General features: G+C 41.5%; 1 protein-coding gene across 1 annotated transcript in view; it reads right to left on the minus strand.

Moving 5' to 3' along the window:
* Positions 1-6644, minus strand: part of KCNH5 (potassium voltage-gated channel subfamily H member 5) — a 302237-nt gene extending 295593 nt beyond the window's left edge. Inside the window, exon 1 of the mRNA XM_045451190.1 lies at positions 5713-6644. Within this exon, the coding sequence (XP_045307146.1) occupies positions 5713-5785 (73 nt within the window). The 5' untranslated portion in view covers positions 5786-6644. The remainder of the gene's footprint in view (positions 1-5712) is intronic.
* Positions 6645-23381: the final 16737 nt, after the last annotated feature.

Genomic DNA, 23381 nt, shown 5'->3' on the forward strand with positions numbered 1-23381 from the left:
CTGTGTCTCCCTCTCTCTCTGACCCTCCCCCGTTCATGCTCTGTCTCTCTCTGTCTCAAAAATAAATAAACGTTAAAAAAAATTTTTTTTAAAAGTCTGGATAACATGAAAATATTGGAATCATATAATATGCTAGGAAGATAACTGTAAATCTGTGAACTACCTTTCAATAAAATCAAAGCGCTGTCAAGAACTGATCTTACTTCACTGATTTAATATGAATTATATCAAGATATCTCACAGAGGAAAAATGTTGTTGAAATAGAAATATATATGGACATTATTTATATGGCATTTTTCTGCAAAACTTTGTATTTCACATAGATTACCACCATGGTGAAATGGTTTATTACAATAAAATTTTGTTCATCTGCTGAAGTATTATATTAGTCTCAAATGTATTTAAATGTATTTCTTTACGTAAACTGTTTTTATTAATATCCAACTCATTTAGTCATAAAATAAATTTATTTAATTTTAGCAACTAAAGACTGCAATAATTAAAAGAAATGAGTATCTTTCTTCATTTTGCTTCCCTATATGTCTAATATTTTAGATTTTTTTCTTCCAAGAGAAACAATTAATTATGTTGATTTTAACCTCCAATCCAACTGGAGGGAAAAATCACAAAAATGGAAAAAGGAAGATATGTACTACTTGGTTCACCTGTGACAGAACCGATAGTGACCTCTTGTGGTAAATACTATCTACAGAGCTTTGGAGAACAATACAACCTTTTTCCTAGGCCAGACTCTGGAGAACACAAAAGCACTCTTCCTCCATTCTTGCAAACAGCCGTTATTAACAATGAAAGTAAAAGACAAATATTGACTAAGCTAAAGGATTTCTTGTTGGAAGTCAACTCAGTCACTGTCAATTAAAATATTCCTAGCTGCTGTCTTTTATTAAAAAATAGTGTCTTACATTGTTCTTTCAGGAGGGCAGTTAAAGGATGGCCACGTACATGGAGTTCTCACACACCCTACTTCTGGAACCACCCAAAAGACAAAGAGGGCGATTTCTAGTGAAGACAAGAGTGACCTGGAATAAGCAAAGTTCTGGTCAGCAAAGCATTGCTACTCATTACATAACACACTGTGGGCTCTAGAGCAAGAGACAAATCCACTGGCTTACTTATAAATATAATTTAGGGAGTGGTCAGTATAATTTCAACCTCAGTGATATTTTCAAAGTAAAAATGATACACTGTAATACCTGAGGAAACCAAACACAACACGGTTCTATCAGCATTTCCTCAATAGCAGTTTAGATGTCAAAGAAAATCGTCCAAGAAAAAATATCAGGAACTTTATGCCCCCCCAAAAAATCATGTTTTTCATCATTTCTTTTACATTGGATGCTACTAAAAAGGTATGATATCTTTTTCTGTTTTATTTTTAAATCACTAGTTCTCTATTTTTTCTCCTATAGGTTCTCTTTTAAGATCTCAGTTTTCATAAATATTAATTATAGCAAAAAAAAGTAATTTTGGATTTTCCTATGAGATGACTAAGCCAAGAAAGTGCTTGTACAACATTGATATCTCAAGCAATAATGGAAAATCGAGTATATTGAACTGGTTGATAAAATACTACCTTTTCTGTTTTCTTCTTTCCTGAGCCCCTTTTTTTTCCTCTAAAGAGAAAAACATTCATAGATTTTAATAATCTTTAAAATATTAAAGAACAATAATTAGATTCTAATAAAAAGACATTAAATTTGGTATATATAATATATCAAAATGGCAACCTAGTTCACAGTCATGGAAACTAATCATTTCTGCCTACTTGCTAAGGAACCAAAGACAACATATGAATAAAATGTGCTGCCCAAAGACATAATCAGATTGAAGGTCTTGGAAATGTTTTGTTTTGTTTCGTTTGAATCTAAAATTTCATCTATAATTCTTAAGATACTCTTGTTTTCTTTCAGGTATTTACCCTCTACCCACAAGTTTTCTGCTCCCTACAGCCCAATGTATACTGATGAAGAGTTTGCACAAATAATTACAATTTAAACAAGGAAAGACAGCCTAATAATGTGCCAGACATGGGTTCAGTCAAGAAGCACTTTGGGCCGGGGCTGTCTACAAGACCTGTCATACATGTAATGAACTCATCCCATAGTTCCCAAACTTTCCATTCCTAGCAACTTGTTTTGAACCTCCTAGCCAAAACTGTATCCAAACCTTGCTATTACACTTATACTTCTGACCTTTGCAACTTCTTAGACTACTGATAATGTGTTCTCTATATCTGCTAGAATCAAATGTTAAGACTTATTATAATTCCTTTCATTTATCTAAAACTTATCTTGTCTTTTATCTTAAAATTAAAAAGAGGAATTTCCTACTTCTACTATTGTGGGATTTGGCCATAAAGCATGTTTGTATCCATCCTACTCAGTGGCCCTCATTATTTTATTTTATAGACTTTGAATCACCAGTAACACTTTGAAATGCTTCCCCATAACAGACTGAGTCAACCAAAGAAGGAAAATAAAAATCCAATCTCAAGAGGTGTAAAGTAACAGCAAATAGGAGATAGTGCTACTCTAAGACACAGAATGAAGCACTGTTATTGTGGGAAATTGCAAATGAGAACTTAGGAACTTTATTAGGAAGTCCTCTGGTTTAAAAGCTACATCCAAACAGACCACACTTTGTGCTCTTTTGTTCCACAACATGAAGTTCTCTGATGGATGTCTAATTGGCTGCAATTTCAGTTCATTAGTTATATCCGTGGACAAATTAGTGCTTGATGCTTTCTCTTTGTGTCCATTACTCTTCCAAATCTGATATTCCCCCTCTCTGTGTCTCTCTTTCTGTATATCTCTCTTTTGCTCTTTGTGTGTAAGAGAGAGAGGTTGGGTTTTTGTTTTTTTTTTTTTCCTGTACATCCATCTTCGTATCTGGATGGATGCCTGTCTGTGGCGTATCTGTGTACATCTCTCTGTATACGTGTCTATCTCATCCAGCTCTCAGTAAAAGACCTGATCTTTTCATAAGAAGAAAATGGTGATGTATCAGAAAGAGAAGCATTTCGTGGGGTAAGGGTAAGTAGGCAACTCTCTTCGATTTCTGTCTGTTCCACTAAAGCTCTGCCAACACTTCACTTTCAATGTTGTTAAAAGTTAGTGAATAATGAAATCTTCACTGTGACAAACTTCATCCATCTGTGAGAATCCTGAAGGGAATTTCCTCTGTTAGTTTCAATTAAACAATTTCTCAGAATGAATTTTTCTATTTCTCTGCCAAATCATATAGAAATGACAACAACTGTGGGCTACTCCCACATGAATGTGCAGACCAATTGAATACTGTGATTCTCAATTTCTGGGGCTCTTCCTATAAAAGTAGTACTGAGACTTTCTAGTTTTTACTACCTGCACATGCACATATTTACCTCACCGGCCCAATACATTGCAAACAAAGCTCGGAGGTTTCGAGTAGTGGTATTAAAAGCTAGCCATAAGCAATTAGAAGTGGCATTTTAAATGCCAGAACAGATAAATTTTCATTTGCGCTTGGGGTTGTTATCCACTAAAAGAAACATTAAACCAATGAAGCAATTATGAACACAAAGTGTCAAAACAATCAAAGACTCATCGATTTGGATGGTAGATATAAAATAGAGGTGGCAGAAGCAGATATTTCCAAGCCACATTAAGGTAAGCCTTAATTTCCTACTATATCTGAAATCAAACATATTCTCAAAACTGGCTCATCGCTCCACTCTGTAGAAGAACTTTCAACCAAAGATGCTTTACTAGTAAACTGCAGTCAAGGAATTCTCATTTTCTTTCGGGTCATCGTGCAGAGGAACAGAGAGCCTATGGGCTTTATTTTTTTCAGGCATTCTCTGACAAGTCCCCTCACAGACCAGATTGCATGGAATTGAAATAACTCAAGAGGATGAGAAAGCTGAAATAAAATGTATGTATCTGAAATAGTTGATCCCAATAGACTTTAAAGTTCCCAAACTGGTTGTTTTAATAGTAACATCCCTTTGTATTCTAGGTCTGCATTTACAGGAATACATGAAGGTATGTATAAACGTGGAAGTTGCCTACCATTATGAATTTGTATTTTATATTATCATAAAAAATAAAAAAACATATTTCAAATCACACTGGAATGGCCAAAAATATTATAGATTTTTTTTAAAAATTAGACCAAGACTGTTAGCTATTTTTTTCAACCCAAAAAGTCTGCTCTAGACTTGTATAATATCAGATGTTGACCAATGTGGAAGAAATAAAGTCACAAGCTTCAAATTAAAACCAAATACCACATCAGAGATTTATGAAAAATACCTCGGGACACTTGAATATACACGGTCCCAAAAATCAGGGGAACTATTTGCAAGCTTCATTTTTGAAGAGATCCTAATCTAAGAATTAGTATAATCTAGTCAACCAATTCAGGGAAAGCATAATTGTATTTAATTATTTATTATTATTTTAGTGTGACTCTGTCTTACACACTAGGCAGAGAGCTTCTTAGGAGCAGAAGTGTCTTAATCTTTTCTTTTATCCAAAGGACCCCACAGAGTGTCTGTTGTACATGGCACCCAAGTAAATATTGTTTCAATGAATGAATAAACAATGAATTTTGGAACTGCATAGAGTATTTCCATTGCTTTGGCCCAAGCTCTACTGTAATCAATATGCAGCAATATCTTTCTCATAAGTCTCCCAATAAAAGATCTCAAAATAAAATAACAGGCCTCTGAAGGAAAAAAACTTTGAAGGACACTTTACATATCTTGCTTATAAAATTGGAAATTATACAAAAGAATTAAAACAACATGAAAGATGTAGATTTCAGTAACATGCAAAGTTTATAAGGTCTTAAAATGTGAACTATATAATGATCTCCATTCAGAATATCTTGAAGGAAATGACTTTATAAATGGATGGCATTTTAAAGACACTTTAAGGCAAGAAAACCTTACAATCAGTAGCAAAGTAGAATGGCCTTTTTTAAAATTCTTACTCCAGTTCTTTAAAAGCACAGTAGCTATTGCTTCCCTTTCTCATTTCCCCTGTTTAAGTCAAATGAAATATATCAAATAGATTAATAACGAGCAATGCACAATGGAAAAAAATTAAAATAAAGAAACTTTCAACACAAACTTAACCATAGTAATTGGCTTCCCATTTTTCAAGTACTGACTCTGTTAGGTTCAACTCCAACTCCTCTCCCTAGCACAAGGTTCCCTTCAGCAGTGCTCATTGGGCCCAAAAGCCATTCCAGAGACTTAAACCTTATTAAGTAGCCACTTTCACAGCCATTCCCAACTCGAGGGAAACCTTCCCACTGAGATTAACTCTAAGAATCTGATCAGTCCCTGAAGCCTCCTTGAGGGGGGGAAAATGTGGGGAAAGGATGAACAAGAAAGATATCCCTCAACAAAGGAAAACTCAACTTTATTCTCCAGATGAACCTACAATCTCCCAGCTCCCCCTTCCCTTCTGGGCTCTGGACAGGTGGGAGGGAGGAGAGTCTGTCGTGGGGAGGGGATGCAACTAACTTTCCTTCACTACCTTATTCCCCTCCCGACCCCAAATCAGGTCCAACTAGTAACTGAAGCCACCAGGTAGGGCTGTCTGCATCCCCCTCCCCCTTGGGAGAGGGATGGGATGGGGAGGATGGGGGGCGCGCGTGGGCAGGATGGAGGTGGGGGTGTTCTGAACTGCAACTCTTCTTACCACTGGAGCGCCTGACGATGTTCTCCAAAAATGTGTTCTGCGGTGCCACCAGCCCTCTCTTGCCCCCCGGCATCCTGGGTCTGGAGAGCAGCGGCCAGGATCCGCGGCGGGGGAGGGGGGGATGCAGGAAGAGAAGGTGGAGGAAGAGGAGGTAAAGGTGGAGGAGAAGATCGAGCCGAAAGAAGAGGGGGCGCGGCGGCGGCGACAGGGTCCCCTGACTGTGTCTCCAGCCCGACCTGGATGAGCAGCTCTGGGGAGGAGGACCAGGCAGTTCATGGTAGTAGCGCTCCCCCGGCCGCCGCTGCCCAGACTGTGGCGGTGCCGCACACGGGGCTCGGGAACTGCAGGCTCCGCGGGGCACAGTGCGCCTGCGCCGCCCCCGCTGTCGCTGTCCCGCCGGTGCTGATGCTGAAGCTGCTGCTGAGGCTGCTGCTGCCGCGGCGGCGGTCGCCTGGGCGCGGACTCAGCATTTCTCCCGCTGCCCCGCGCCCCGAGGCCGGGGAGCGGGAAGAGTCACCCCTAGCTCTGGCTCCCAGTCCCTCTCAGCCCAGATGCGGACCCCTTTACTGAGCCTTCCTCTCCTCCCGCCCTGGCCCACCCCTCGCGCGCAGCTGGATCAAGGCTGCCCAGCTGAGCCCAACTTCTGCCGGGCTGTGCGCCCGGTAGCCGCTCCTCTCTCCCCAGAGATCCAGACACAGGTTCGCTGTCCAATGGGGCCGTGGAGCGGGAAAGGAAGAAGCAGGCAGGATGCCAGAGAGAGCAATGGGCAGTCGGAGGGGTCACATCTCAGCTTCTCCCGCCGGGGTCCCGAGCCCCGGCTGCTCCCGAGGACGCAGCTGTCGGGGCGAAGGTGTAGATCAGCTCCCGCTCCAGCTGAGGCTGAGCGCGGAGCAGGGACTGACAGGGCGGCGCGCGGGGACGCAGAGCAGCCACCTGACGCTGCTACCGCCCCCCTCCGGGCTTCCGCGCCCGAAGCTCAGCCGAGGAGCTGTCAGCACCCGCCCTGCCCCACGCCCAGGAGCCGGGGCCAGCCAGGGTCTGCGCGCAGAGCGGGCGCGGGAATGGCCCCTGCGCCTCCCACCGCACCTGGCGCGCGGAGGAGCCTCCGTGCCGGGGAGCCCCAGAGCGCAGGAGGCGAGCGGCAAGCCCGCCACCAGGGCTAAGTTGCGGGAAAGGTTACACTTAATTCAAGGAGTGGGAAACGGGGGTGGATAAATTCACACGCGAGAGAGGGGGAGCGCAGCGGACAGGATTTGTGGTGGAAAAACAGTGAAGGTGGTGGAAGGAAACATCGCGCGGGGGTGGGGGGTGCAGGAGAGAGGCAGGCAGGAATCTTTTTTAACAACCCTCCATCAGCTCAGAACCGGGGACAGATGTGGAACCGTTAGCATACAGAGTCCCAAAGCCGGAAGCTACCACGGAGAAGAGAAAATGGCATAAGTGCGAATGGAGCGCGGAGGGATGGAAAGGAAAGGGGGAGCTCACGCCGTGGCACCTTCTTTTATCTAAAGCAGTGGTTCTCACAGGAATCCTAGACTAGCAGCATCTCCTAAGAATTCGTTAGAAATGCAAATTACCGGGCTCTACCTCAAAGCTAGGTAACTAGGCACACTTGGGGCCAACAACCTGTTTTAACAAGCCCTCCGGGTAAGGTGATGCATGCTCGCTCAAGTTTCAGAAGCACTAAGGCTTCCCTTCCAGAGGCTCCACTGGGCCTGTCTAGAAAGGGAGATTGCTAAGCAGGGTCAAGGACACGGGACAAAAATGCGGCTGCAGCACGCTGAGAAGTTGGTGTCCAGGCGAAGCGTTGAGTAGTGACAGCAAAAGGACGGTTGTGTGGGGGCGTCGCTTTTTGCTGGGGTCATGGTAGGTTAGAGAACCGCTGTTAGAAATGATGGAGGCTAAGTTGCCCGGAAGCAGCAGGAATCCTCCGGCTGAGGTCCGGGAGATCTGCTGAGCTTCGGCTTGGGTCAGGGAGGACAGAGGGAAGGTGTCTGACTTTGTTTGAAAACCCCTAGATTGTTCATCACTGGCCTCGTGTTACGACCACTCTCTCCAGAGCACCCCGGTGTAGGGCGTTTGCCTTTGGCCAAGAGACTCATAAACACACAATCAGAACCCAGGTTTTAGCCTCGGGTCCTTTCTTCCCTCTCCTCTCTGAAATTTTCACCCATGTCCCAAAGCTTGGGCGGGGCAGCTGAGCAAACCCGGAAGGTTGACGCAAAGCAAAGAGCAGTTTGCTCTGCTAGGATTCCTTCTGCAAAAAATCAAGAGACTCTGTGGAATAACACTGGGCTATTTTAGCTTTCTACTCAAGTACTGCTGGTGGTGCAAGTTAATTCCCCTACAGTTAGAACGTCTTCTAAATGCATTAGGGTGTATTTAGTTAAATAGCAACGAACTCACGCTGGATCCCTCTAATCCGCCTGCCACCGGCAGGGTTCAGATTTGTGGTTGAGGTTACAGCTCCCTCCCTGCAGTTGACTGGGAGTGTGTAAGAGCGGGAGAAGTGGAAAGGCATTTTTAAACACACAGTTGGATTCCCCCCCCTGGTGGGTCTTACATAACCTGTGTTTGTGGAAGCTAAGCTGGTGTAGGGACACAGCATGGTCCTAGACTAATGAGCCATTCACAGACTGGGGTGGTAATAGACAGGCTAAGATATAGATATAGATATAGATATAGATGATATAGATATATATATAGATGATATAGATATAGATATAGATGATATAGATATATAGTGTTTATATATGTTTTATATATATAACTCATAGATTGCAATCCTAGACTCTAACATGATATAATAAATCCATCAACATCATTAACAGGAAATACTTCAAGACTTCAGATCTATATGTTCTTTTGCACATCATCAGCTGCCCACATCTCGCCTCTGGGTATTGATATAAATCTCTGTTTCCCAGCATTTCCCATCTAGTATAAATATCTCTGTTCCTAATTACTCCTCTGTGGGTGTATTAGCTCACACTTCCCAAAGAGGAAACTCTTTTGGACTCCATTAAGACGCAGTCACACAATTACTGGTAGAACTTCCCCGTTTATTTCCATCTGCAGACTTAAAGTGACATTTATCTTTTCTTCTTTGTCCTTAAGTGTATAGCATTATAACTTCTGGATTATTTTAATCATTGTACAAAAAATTCGGGAAAGTGTCAAGCCTCTGGCTTCCACACTTGTCTTAATCTTCTAGCTTAAGTTTTTATTTTACAGAGGAAGAAACCACGACCCGGAGAGATGAAATGCCTGGTCCAAGGTGACACAGTGCTTTAGAGGCTGCGCTGAGCCTAGAATCAAGCCTTCTGACCCTATAGCAAGAGCTCCTTGTAAATAATGGAAAATAATCTGGTGTTGGCTAAGAGCTATAACAACAGGCAACTTCCAGTGATCTCTCTTGCCACCGCTGATTTCACAGCACTGGAGAGAGAAGAAACCCCTGGCAACAACTTGCAACAGCTCCTAATCCAAATACAGTCGAGCAAAGCAGAGTGGCGCCCTATGCACTGACTCGCCCTAAGGAATGTGCCGGCAGATTGCAGCAAGGTGCCAATACAGCATTTTAAAAGTGTTTTGCAGACAGAGTCCATATGTTGTAACCAAACTGCAGGATTTCACAGGTGAGCAATAGGAACCGAAAGTCTTCAATGTCACACAAAGGGCTTCTTTTTGTTTGTTTCATCGCAAAGATCCCATCTTCAAGCGGAATCATGTGTCCTTCTTTCGTGAGGCCCTGTTAGTAGAGTGGTGTTGTCTGTGAGAACCAGGGGTTCCAATACCCAGAGGTGTGTGCTGACACCTAAGTCATAGCTCTGAAGCGAATGGATGCCAGCTGAGCTGCAGGTGTATTCTAGTGTAACAGCATCCAACATGAAAGTGAAGACTTAGAAATCTGATGTATTAGGAGGTGATGGTTTGTAATTACTACTGGCTCACTGAAGGATTCTTTGATCAAGCACCCCTCCTTTGAAGATTTTTTAATGTAGTTTCACAGTAGTGTAATTACATGTAAACTCTCAGAAATGTGTTAGAAATAGGTCCGGTCTGACTTAATGTTGGATCCCTTATGTGAAAATAACCTACCCACTACTCTCTAGGGGAATGATTTTTCTCCCCATCTCCAATTTTTGTTTCCGAGATAACCCCAGCATGGGTTGAAGGTGAAATCTGAGGATGCTGAAAGGGTACCTCTGATGGACGAACAGGAGCAAAGAAGAAAGAAAGGGGCCAGACCCTGCTTTCCACCTTGGCCTCCAGGGTTGGTCTCATTAGCAGCAGTTATCTGTCAGAACTGTTTCCTCCTCCCAGACCCATTTCCCAAGCGTCACTCTCTGCTTGCCCTCAGAGCCCTGCTCCAGCTCTAAATATTCACACATTACTACTCGATTCCTTTGCGTTCACAAAGTCCTTACACTTATAACCTCCCTCCTTCTCCTCTTCTCCCGCCCCCTCCCCAATCTAAGTTGAGATAAAGCAGAATAGACAGCAGGATATTGTATAGAGAGACATTGCTTAGACTCTGGACCCAGACTACCTGGAATTTAATCTTGCCTCATGCTAGCTATATGACCTTGGGAAAGTTATGTAGCCTCAATCTCCCCTTCTGTAAAATGGGGATAAAAATGATCTACTTAATAGGGCTGTTATAAGGGTGAGATGAGTTCCTATTTGAAAGCCATTAAAATGATATCCAGTGTGGAACGAGTGCCATATGGGGTTTATAAAGTAAATAAATGTTTTTCTCTCCTTCTGCTTTCATTTATAGTAAAAGTTCTAGGTGGTGATCATTACTAATGTTCACCAATATCCAGTTGCCTTCACCACCTTCTTGAAGTTAGTTGTGGCCATAAACTAGTTCTGGTCAATGAAATGTGAATGGAGGTGATGTGTGTTACGTCCCGGTAAAAGCAAGTAAGAGCCAGAACTCAATCCTCAATGCTCCTCTTCCCCTGACTCACTGACAACGGAATGCCAAGCAACACAAGGAAAACAGCTGCCCAAAAGAGTCACCTAGACCCTTGGTGACATCCTACAAACAGGAATTTAAGCTTTCGTTAATTAAAGCCCACAGATTCTGGCATTGTTTGTTACTGTGCCCTAACCTAGTCTATCCTGACTGATACAGGTTATGAACTTGCTTTAGGTACAGGAAATTAGGGGAACAATAATTCCTTGACTACAAATTAGAATCACCTGCGAGTTTATAAAAATCCCAACTTTCAGGACACAGCCCTCAGACGAAGTAAATCAGAATTTCTGAGCATGAGATTCAGACATCAGTAGTTTCAAAGTTCCTGAGGTGATTTCACTGTGCATCAAGGTTGAGAACCACTGTCCTAGAGCAACGCTGCACTCTGCAGGAATCTCAGGGATTTAGATGTCATGCCAAGAATGTCAATTCCCAAATATCAGACCTTCAGTTACACCTACCCAGCCAAGACCCAGCTCCACTATATCCAACTTTGAGTTTCTCCATACTTGTACCTACTGAGCATCTCAGGAGAAAATTTCGAAATCTCCAAGATGGATGCATCATAAATTCAAGGCCTCCGAACCCCTCACTTTCTCAATGCAGCCCAGTCCTTCTGCACATTCCTTGTCAACCGTCCCTTCCATTCTCTGCAGTAGCTTTTTCAAAGTTTCTCCTCTGTCTTCACACCTAAGATGTCACCCTCTCACCTCACAGTCTCAGATGACTCAAAGAACAGATCATGCTGTCAATCCTTAGACTTCCTGCTTTGCCTCTCTCTCTTCCTTTTCTTCTTTCTTCGAGGTGAATAGGAAGTGATTTCCTGCACCATCCCTCTACCAGTGCTCTGCGTCCTACTCACTAGTGCCTCTGGAAGATCTCATGTTACTAATTGCCTTCTTATTCCTTGCTCTTCAATATTTCATATGCTTTAAGAATGCTTTCTTGGGGCACGTGGGTGCCTTAGTCCGTTAAGCATCTGACTTCAGCTCAGGCCATGATCTCGCGGTCCGTAAGATGGAGCCCCACATAGGATTCTGTGCTGACAGCTCAGAGCCTGGAGCCGACTTTGGATTCTGTGTCTCCTTCTCTCTCTGCCCCTCCCCCGCTCACACTCTGCCCCCGCCCCCCGCCTCTGTCTGTCTCTCTCAAAAATAAACATTAAAAAAATTTTAAGAATGCTTTCTTAACTTGCTGTTCCCTCTAGCTTTTGTTCTGTCTCTCCCAACCTTTCATGTCAGTTTCTCAGAAGAGTGGTCTGTAATAAGTGTCTCCACGTCCTTGCCTCCTTTCCACTCCTTTACCCACCGTGGGTTGGCCTCCACCCCACTATTTCCCTCACACTGCTTTCCCAAAGGCCATCTTTCACATTGCCAAATCCAGTGAGGCAATGTTGTTTTTAATTTTACTCGACCTGCCTATAACATTTGGTCCTGTTACCACTCCTCTGTTCTTGAAACATTCTCTTACCTTAGACTGACTGGTTTGAATACTGATTTTGTGACCTCAGCATTTTAATTAACCTATCTGTGGCTGAGTTTCTTTATCTGTAAAAATAGAATAGTAATAGGGCCTACTTCATCTGGTTGATTCAAGAATTAAATGAGATCGTAGAGGTGGACAGTCTTGTATCCACATTTCTGAAACTGAAAACTTTGAAATCCGGGACTTTTTTTTCCCCACAAATTTGTCACAAATGTATTTGCCAGAAAAGCCTGACATGAATTATCATGAGGCTATCTGTATTCTTCCTTTATCCCACTTGCTGTGAATATTGACAAATTTTGCTGCATAGATATTAATGTGTTTGATCACAAGGATCGCCACCCCTAACTCTGATCGGGGAGCTACAAATATACAGAAATCCACAAATTTCTGAATTCCAAGACACACATATCGTTCCTGCAACTCTAGACATGTATACCTATGTGCTGACTAGCTCTCTCTGCATGGCAATTCCACAGGGATCTCTAATTCAACATATCCAAAATGTCCCCCTCCCCTCCAGTGTTTCCTATCTCAGGAATGCCACCTCCAGCTCCTCCCCCACCCCTCCCGAGTTGTCCAAGTTACTAACTTGAATTCTTCTTTATCCTTATCCCCCACCTTCAATGCTGCTCATTCTCCTCCCGTGCATCTCTTAAAAGTATCCAGCGCCCATTATCACTGCTGGCACTCCTTAAGGTCAGGGTGCAGCCAGGGTTGAGAGTTATTGTACCCCTAATTTCCTGTACCTAAAGCAAGTTCCTAATCTGCATTAGTCAGGAAAGCCTAGGTGATGGTGCAGTTACAGACGGTGCCAGAATTCATCTTGCAATTGCACTGCTGCGACAGTCCTCTGAACTTGCCCTGCTCCTTCTGGTCTTTTCCTGTCCTACGCCTCTCCAGATCCATTTCTGAACTCTACGCCAGTCCATTTTTCACCCTTTACTTCTTAAGGCATAAATCTATTTGTGTCACCCTTCTAAGTTCCCCTCTACCCTCAGGTGAAAGTCCAAAGCCCTTAGCTGGCCTTTTTCTAGCCATCCCTGTCTGACTCCTGCTTGCATAGTTATTCTCGACCTATCACTTCCTATTGCGACCCCACATCCTCATCCGTCTTGGTTCCCTAGAGCCCCTTCTATTCCTTGCACTTACCTCCTTCACCTATGTCCTGTGTCACCAGGCATATTCCTTCAGATCACAGATTAGACATCATTTCCTCCAAAAGGTGTCTTTGACTTCCAAGACTTGAAAAAGAGCCCTTTCTGTGTCTTCTCCTCATGCCACCATATGCTTTCTTTACTGCAGCAGCTGTCTCGCTGTTGGAAAGAAAAGATTACAAATACAGTTGAAACCCTAGATACATCCTCGCCAGGGCTGCTACTAGCTACTTTGGCATCTTGGTGAGAATTAGGAAAAGATGTCTCCTGTGGACAGTCACAGAACTAAAGCGGGGACACCAGTTGGTGAGATGATTATGGGCTGGATTTCACCCTTGATGGGTCCCTTGGTGGGAAGAAGAGGTAGGCTTTCTAGGAGAGAGAACTAGAAAAAAGGAAAAGCATAATAATAGCAAAGCTTATGATGTGTGACAAAAAGTAGATAATTCAGACTTAATAAAGAGAATGGGAGATAGGATTGGAGGCACAGTTAGGGACTCATTGGACCAGCTTAAGGAGCTTGGGCACATTCTGTAGCTAGCAAAGACATGTTTTGAGTAAATAAGGGACATGGTATTCTAGGAAAAGGAACCTGTATTTAATGGGTGTGCAAGATGCTTTGGACACTCATCACCAAAGAAAATGTCTATAACTCCTTATGGTGCTGGATGTTAACTAGACTTATTATGGTGATCATTTCACAACATGCACAAATTCGAATCGTTATGTTGTATGAACAGAAATTAATATAATGTTATATGTCAGTTATACTGCAGTTGTTTTGAAAAAGATGCTCTGGAGAGAAAACAAGACCAGGATTGGAGAAACCAGATGAGGAACCCCTGCATATGAGGACATATTTTTGAAACATTAATAAGGGCTCTCTTCCCAAATGTCCATATTTACTGATAGTCTCTTGCTGCCATTACACTGTCACTCCTCACAACAGCTCACTTGTTCTGGCTTTTGAATTTCAAAAGTGTAGGCATTGGAAAAACAGAAATGCAATAAGCAACACATTATAAATAAGGCTATGTGTATTCTTACCAGGTGCTAGGTACCGTTTTAAGTACATGTATTTATTTTTCATTTAATCTCCTTTAATTCTAATAGAATAAATTAGAATTTCATTGACTCCAATGAATATTTGTTGAGCATTTATGTACCAAGCACTACAGTAGGTGTCTACATTGTTCCCATTGAACCAAAAATGACACTGAGGCACGGAGGAGTTAAGTCACTTGCACAAGGTCTCAAAACTGATAGGTGATATAGCCAGGATTATGTACCCAGGTATTCTGTTTTCAAAGCCCAAATTCTTTTTTTTTTTTTTTTTTTTTTTTTTTAATTTTTTTTTTCAACGTTTATTTATTTTTGGGACAGAGAGAGACAGAGCATGAACGGGGGAGGGGCAGAGAGAGAGGGAGACACAGAATCAGAAACAGGCTCCAGGCTCTGAGCCATCAGCCCAGAGCCCGACGCGGGGCTCGAACTCACGGACCGCGAGATCGTGACCTGGCTGAAGTCGGACGCTTAACCGACTGCGCCACCCAGGCGCCCCTCAAAGCCCAAATTCTTAACCCTTCTGTTGATCCACTGCACTATATGACTTCCCAAAAGATTTGGGAAATAACTAACAAGAACCAGTTTTCTTATATATTCTCACTTCCAGCCTAGATGAGAAAAAATTCCTCCATGCTAAGAGAAGTGAAACAAGCTGGAGAGAAACCAAAGAGTAAGAAAGTCCTTTCTCTACTACAATGCGGACAGAGCCCTGGATTTCCAAGGGAAATAAAAAATAAAAAAATAAACAATAAGTCCAGACAAGAGACGATCTGCTCCATTTCCTGGGTAGAATTCCAGGGAGGCAACAGGACCCTAGGGAAGAGATTGCTGAGTTGAGTGACTAGAGAACTGGGATCTTAATTAGCATAGAGAAATTCCCCAGACCTTGGTGGGCATGTGCACTTGAACATAGTGAAATGATTCTCACGTGCCCTAGAGGTCCGCAAGGAAACAGAGAAAGTGAAACTCAGTGAAATTAAATCACTTTATATTATTGGTTTTATCTACCTGTCTCCCTCACTACACCGTGAACTCCTTAAGGTCAGAGATCAAGTCTTCTGCATATATGTTTCTTTAGCTCTGATTCAGTGCCTAGAACATGCAGGCTACAGAACAAATTGATTTGTTAATTATTCAATGTTGTTGGGAACATTTTAGTGTAGAATTAAACATTTTAATTTCTACCCACACTTCACACCATACACCACCATAAATTCCAAATATGCTACTAAGTTAAGCATGTAACAATTATGCAAAATAGGCTTCTAAATTATTTTTGAAGCACAGGGAATTATAAATAACAAGGTAAAGCAGGTTTGATTACATCAAAAACCTATCACCTGCACACACACAAAAAGCATAATGTAGATGAAGAGGAATTTGAAGGAAGGGGGAAAATTATTCATAATTCATGTGATTGTGACTACAAGAAGAATAATTCCTCAAATGTTTTGTTGCTATTTATAATGTGATAGCTACAGACATAAACACTTTTAAGTTTAATCTGAATTATTTATAATCTGCACTTTCTCCATCACTTTGTTAAGTTTCTACAATCAACAAAACGATAAATCAAACCCTGATTTGTGCATTAGCTGATTTCCATAGCTGACTTCAAGTTTCCAATGTGACATCACCAAACATGAGGTTGGAAATTGATGCGCATAGCACGCCATGATACAGAATTTCCACCTTATAGATATTACAGTCATAAATAATGTCAAGAATATAGATAACAGTAAAATGTAGTAACATAATTTAGGAAGTGATGAATTTGGTGTATTGTGCTCATTTTTAATGTAATTTATTTCATTGCAAATTAATATAATTGAATCTTTATTACTGGCTGTGTTTCGCAACCCACTCACCAGACCCTTGAAAATTTTAAAGTTGTACTAGCAGGTGCAAGCTGGTTCCAGCAGCCCCACAGAACACAGGGCTGCCGCTGGTTGGACATTTCCCCGACTGGACAGAGAAGGCCAGCCTACAGAATGACGGTTACTCCCCAGGGGAAGCCCTGCGGGGAGGGACCAACAGAAAGGATTCTGCCCAGGGATTTTCTCAATTTTCTTTTTTTTTTTGCTCCAGCTAGATGGAGCTGAGTTTTTGTTGCCACCAAACAGTTACGAAATGTGAAAGGCCCTGTTTATTTACAGGGCTTTATTACTTCCATTTCTTAAAATAGCTGCACCCAGAGGGTATCACCTCTGTTTTACAGGTGAAGTATTTTGGTTATTAAACGCTGTTTCATTTAATCATCAGAATAATCCATAAGATGTCTGGATGCCTGTTTTTCTTTGTTCTCATTTTTCTGATAAACTGTGGGATGTTAAAAGGCTCTTGCTCCAAGGTGGGAGTCAAGTCCAGTTCTGTCTGACTGTGAGGCTGCTTCCTCAGCCTGCATTCTCAGCAAATGTAGGGTTACTTAACAGTAAATAGATCAGTATCTATAACGTGACTTAGCTTTCGACCTAAAGAACAGAAAAAAATGTATTCATTGGCTTCCTCCACCCTCCACAAAATAGCCATTCGCATCATTGGCAAATATGTAAATTCTAGCTTATATCTATTTTTTTCTTTATCATCAAGATAAATGAGAATACCAACCAATATTCATGTTGGAACTACATTATCATCAATGACCATTACAGGTCATCCACAGAGTCAAGAGGTAGGCAAAAATCCTTGAAAGTATCCTGTAAAAATCAATGGGCTGGTGCTGAATATTTTAATATTACTTGCAAATTACGTGCTACACACATTTTACATCAACAGGATGTATAATAAATTTAAGTATGTGTGCATATATATATGGATATGGATACATATATATATATATATATATATGCATTTTTTTAAGTCAACCAGAGTCAGCCATAAACATTTACCCACATGCTAGTGCCTAAATTCATCAATTCTGAGTTTAGCAATGCCAGTTCAAACAGAAACCTTTCTTCTCAATATCTACATACCAGTCCAGAGGAAGCCCCTAAACGGGCCCTACCTGTGTCACCTGTCTACATGTCTGTGCCCGCACCAGGAAAGGTTGCAGAGGCGATGTAGTATAGGAACTGGCTCAGCCTGGGGTGTGCACTGGGCAAGACCATGTTTGGTCATCTCGCTGACTATCGAGACAGACGCAGTACCTTAAAAGAAATACAGATGCTGGAGAAACAAGCACAAATAGATACCCATTTTAGCAAGTCCTCAGTAAATGGCAGTTACTATCACATAAAGCAGTTCTGACCTTTTAATCTCAGGAAAGAAAATTAGCGACAGTTTACTCACTCTGCAGTACATCTGACATTCTAAGGTTAAATAATCTCCAACTCATTTAAATGTTCTCCTTTCCCCAAGGCGTCAATAGAGTTCCAGCCATTAGTTGTTTAGCATTCGTTCTTTCTTCTAATCACCATTTCTTGAGCTTCTGCTTCTTAAGGAACTGGGTCAGGTGCTGTAGATCCACTAAGTTTACTCTAAATTTGATAAATGGCAATCTAGCCTGATCACAAGCCCATCTGTTGTGTCTCAGACATCCTGCTCTGAATATGGCATCACTTCTTTAAAAAACAGTTTATGCCACCTCAGCTCCAGTAGGCTAATTGAACCAAACATGTTCAAAGAAGCAAACTCTAAGAATACATTTCCAAATGTCAGCACTGTCTAGGAGGAATGAAGAAACATATGGGATCCCAGCCATTCTTCAAATTATTCATGCCAAGGTGTCTGAGGGGGCTGGGCTCCAGAGAACAGCTTTATGCCTTCCAGAAAAGTCCTATGGTCATGTAATTCTAATTGTAACCTTGAAAAAATAGATTGTGCATTTAAAAAGTCATTGCAAAAAAAAGATTCTTATCATAGAGGGCCATTATATTCCATTTGCAGTATAAAGCAATGTTAGAGCCTTAAAATTGGGCAAGAAATGTCACTTATTATAAGAACATCCCTTGCATGTGACTGTAATAAAAGCCATCCACCCTGTACACCATCTTTGGGGAGATCAGGCCAGCATCTTCTCTGGAAAGGACTATAGGAGTCTTTGGGGAAAAAAAAAAAAAAAAAAAAAATATATATATATATATATATATATATGGCATGCATCTTACTTACAAAGTGAACAAATGTCCCTTATTCTAGAAAGAAATAGATCAAAGTGGCTCAGATGTGTAAACCAGAGACAGTTAAAAGAGAGTTTTTTGTTTAAAGGATATGGGCCAAAAAGAAAACAGAAACTCAGGAAGTTAAAGAAGTCAGCTCAGTTCAGATCAGGAGAGAAAGAACAGCCTGAAATAGCCATGCAACTCTAGGCCACAATCTGCATCATGGTCTGGGAGGATGGGAGGGAGAAACTAGGAAAGGGCAGGATGGGCTTGAGTGCCAACTGTATATTAGGTTCTACATCAGCTATTTGTCATAGGTAATCACTAATCCTCAAAAATTTTAAAGGTAGATATTATTTATCCCCACATTAAAGATGGTGGAACTGACACTCAGAGAAATCAATAACATGCCTTACATCACACGGTTAATAAGTGTCAGAACCAGAATTAAAGCTCAGAGCTATTTGGCTCCAAAACTTTATCCCCCATAGGTTGGCTTCAATGAAACTGAACAGTAATCAGTCCAAGTCCCAACATCTAAAGGGGCAGGGGTGAGCTTGATTCCAGTGTAGGCTGTCATTTATACCTGGGAGTGAAACTTGGGGAAAGCTCTAGACAGTAGCAATATTTTTAGTCAGGTGGGTGAAACAAAGAGGGAGTGGTAGAAAGTCTAGTAGAGGAGGACACTCTGACTGATCAGAGGCAGCATCTCAGCCAATGGCTTGGGATGAATTTGGAAACAAGTCCAGTTTTGGGGAGAGGGGCTGGTATGGCTATCGTCAAGGTACCATCAGTCTGAGCTGGCAACTAAAATTCAAACCCAAACTGGAAGCCAACGCCCCATCATAGGGAATAGGCTGGAATAGGCACTGGGGGACAGAGGATGGGATGAAAGTTACAGCTCTCTAGGCTGCAAGCCCCTACTACTCATTCCAGATTCACTGCAACTGGGCTTAGGGCAGCAGGACCGCATCTGGTGGGAACATATTTATATTCTTATGTCCTAAGACTGTGTCCACCTCTGAGTAGACTTAAGCCTACAGGTCAAATGTCTTTAGCACTGGTGCCCAAGCATAGCTTTCAGTAGAGGAGACAAACAACAAGCAAGAAAAACTATTTGCAAGCCAAAAAAAAAAAAAAATCTAAGAAAAGAAAAAGCAAGAGACTGAAACCAGACAAAAAAGTCAAGGGGAGGGGGAACACACTTTAGATTAAATGCCCAGAAGAAGTCTGTCTGTAGAGATCACATTTAAACTGCAGATTAGGGGATAGAAAGGAGCTAAGCCCAACAAGGTAGAAGAAAGAGCAGTCCATGCAGAAGGAATGACCCTTGTATCAGGCCTCAGGTGAGGACAAGTTGGAGGCTTTACAGAAACCATAAGAAAGTGGGGCTGGAAAGGAGTGATAAGGAGGAGAGGAATGAAAAGTGAAGTTGGACATAAATAAATGCAATTGCATTCAGTTTGTAGACCAAGGCACGGAGTTAGAACTTCTCATCACAAAGTATAAAGGATAGCCACTGAGACATTTATACATGCAGTGTGGTAATATCATTCTGTGTCAGGAAGAAGCAGGAGGGAAGAGCATGAGACCAGCAAGAAGGCTGTTTTCATAATCCAGGCAAGAGGTGAGAGTGTGCCGAAAAATGAACAGTGGAGACAGGAAGAGGGCAGGATGGAGGGGAGTTGGGAGATAAAGTCAACAGAGACTCATTGATAGAATGGATGTGGAAAGTAAAGACCAAGGGAGGAATCAGGACTAACTTCTCTCTTCCTGACATCAGCAACTTGGTGAACAATGGTGCTATTTCCTGAAATGGGGAAGGTCTGTCAGTCAAAGATACGTTCCAGGAGAACTATCGAGAGTTGTGTTGTGGACATTTTGAGGTTGTTATATCCAAAGTGGAGATGTCAGGGAGGCAATTTGATGCATTGAGCCTGGAGTTCACAGGAGAGGTTTTGGTTCCTGAGAGCAGATGGAGACATCCCAACCAGGGGAATTCTGCAAGGATTTCCTCTTAAGTCATCTCCATTACCTCTGTGTCTATATTGCCCACATGGGTTGCAGACTATGCTCTTTTGTATCTTTCCCATCTTCAACAAGTAGGAAGAGGGATAATGAGATAAGAGCCACAACAAAAAGACTAAAGCCTTACAGCACTATTCATATGAGGAGAACACTTAAAACACTCTAACTCTCCATAGTAGGGACTAGGCTTAACTACGTTATTACACATTCCTTAAGTGAAATATAAGTCAGCCACTTGAAATTGCTGCTTTAAATCTATATTTATTTCCCAGTATGAAAGATATTCAAAGTATATGGAAAAAGTATTTTGCAAAACAACAAATGCTATATAATCATATCATTTATTTGTTAGAGATCAATTGATAACCATATTGGTATGATCCCTACCCCTGAGAAAAAAAAAAAAGCCTTGAGAAATATATATTCATCAAAGTTTAAATTAGTGGTTGTTTTGGGTAGGGGGAATTCTGAGTGAATTTCACTTTCTTTTTTATACTTTAATGCATTACCAGGCTAATTTTACACTGAACACACACTTCTATATGCATATGTTTTTACACCTGTCTTTATAATCAGAAAGAACAAAAACAGCCATTCTCACTTAGGAAGAAGCAAACAACGGTTGGAAGACTTCAGGTGGAAGCCAGAAAGAGCCAGGCTGGCAGCCAGCTGCTCTGCCACTGCCACGATCAAAACAGTTTGTGTTTATTCGATTCAATTCAACTCAACAAGCACTTCTCATGCAGCTACTCTGGGCCAGAGTCTAGTTAGATGATAAAGAAGCATAGATGAATCCAGCTTATTCCCTGACCTCAGTAAATTCACAAGAAAGTAACCTGACTCTAGATACACATTCATAGAAGAGTATATTCCTTGGATTAGGCTGTCATAATAAAATGCCACAGACTGAATGGCTTACATAACAGAACTTTATTGGCTCATAATTCTGGAGGCTGGAAGTCCAAGATCAAGGTGTCAGTCAGCAGGTTCGGTTTCTTCTGAGGCCCCTATGCTTGGCTGGCAGACGGCCATTTTCTTGTTGTATCTTCACATGGTTTTTTGCCCTGTGTGCCTGGTGTCTCTGTGTAGATACTAGTCAGGCTGGGTTAGAGCCCACCTTAAAAACCCCACTTGAACTTCATCACCTTTTTAAAGGCCCTATCTCTAAATACAGTCATAGTCTTAGGTCCTGGATGTTATGATTTCAACATACCCATTTTGAGGGGGCACAATTCAGCCCGTAACAAGGTCCACAAAATTAAAACTTCAGTGGTAAGATTCCTATTTATTTTGTGATTTGCTATTGATGCCTCTTAAATTTTCTGTGTAAACTATGCAGCAGGTATTCGAAAGTATCTTACAAAATACTTAATAAGAATCATGTAAAGAAAATTACTCTTCTCATAAATGATTAGATACCATATGACATTTACTTTTATGCTTTACATTCAAAATACGGATAAATTGGCCAAAATGAAGAAATTACGATATTTTCATTTTAGGACCTATGCAACCTAGAAAAGAGTATTTAACATAAATTTTCCAGAGAAGTGAGATTGTATTTATTAATACAATAGAGCCTTGTAACCTATTAATAACTTTTCAAATCACTTTGTCTTATGTGCAGTGAGGTGAATCAGGCTCAAATTAAATCAGGGATTAAAAAGCTGGAATCACCTACAAGTTTTCAAAAATATTTTTCTATATGTCGTGTTCAAAAACTCTCATTTTGTTCAGGAATGCTCAAAACCCATTCTCCTTTAAACTGTATTCCATATGGAAGGAAACAGAAAGCACTGCTTAATTAGAGGAGAGGTGGCTTCCCAAGGGACAAACACCTAACATAAGGTAGCTGCCCATGGAAACAAAAAATCAAGTGAAAGACTCTATTCTAAATTACAAACAAGCTTATTCCTTCTCAATATTCAGGATAATGCTAGCAACGTGTCCTCTTCAGCACACTCAGAGGAAAAAAAAAAAAAGAATATTCCCTTCCTACCCTGCCTGCATTCTTTTTTGTGCTAGATTCTACCTATAAAACAGGAAGAGAGCCAGTAGGGCTGCCAAATGAACAGCAGCATTTATCACCACAGTGCCGGATACAGGGTAAATACTCAGTAGATACAGAGTGGACATTTGTTCGCTTCTTCTCTGAAAAGTATTCCCCTGGAGCTCCCTCCCTCTCTTTTCTCAATTGCACCCAAAATTCCTTTGACAGCCTCCATCTCTCAGTCTCCATCAAATAGTGTAGATAGCCTTAACCTCAATGCACTAATTCCCGGAGAGGAGTCTACTTGGCTTAGGTCAATCAGCATTGCAGGTGTATGCTATATTCAAACACTGGTGAGCAAGAGGAACCCCCTCCCCACTATTTCCTCCACAAGATATAATTAGGGTAAATCTATCCAGAAGTTCTAATTCCCACCTCTTCTCCTAGATGTTCAATTTTGCAATCAACTTATAGATGATTCACTTTATGGATTCCCAGTAGCAAATAGCCAATCCCAGGATAACTCTGCAGTATTTGAAGGAGTGCTCACATATCTGACAATTGTCAAGGGTAACAAGTTTTGAAGTACTGTAACTAAAGAAGAGAGTTTCCTACAAAGGTGTGATAATTTAAAAAGAGGATAAAAAATAAAAATGTTCAAAAAAACTAACGGCAAGCAGTGGCTCTTGGAATCTGGGAGTCGTATGCCAACGATCTGGGAGGGAAGCGACCTGTTTATGTTGTTTTCTGTTTCTGAACCCAAATAGTTCTGGAAATCTTGACTCGGTTACCTGTTGGTGGTAGTGATTTCAGTGACAAATGTATTCCCTATTTTATCTGTTCCTATTACTGTGTTG

This window comes from Leopardus geoffroyi, chromosome B3 (assembly GCF_018350155.1).
Source record: "Leopardus geoffroyi isolate Oge1 chromosome B3, O.geoffroyi_Oge1_pat1.0, whole genome shotgun sequence".
NCBI classification, from domain to species: domain Eukaryota; kingdom Metazoa; phylum Chordata; class Mammalia; order Carnivora; family Felidae; genus Leopardus; species Leopardus geoffroyi.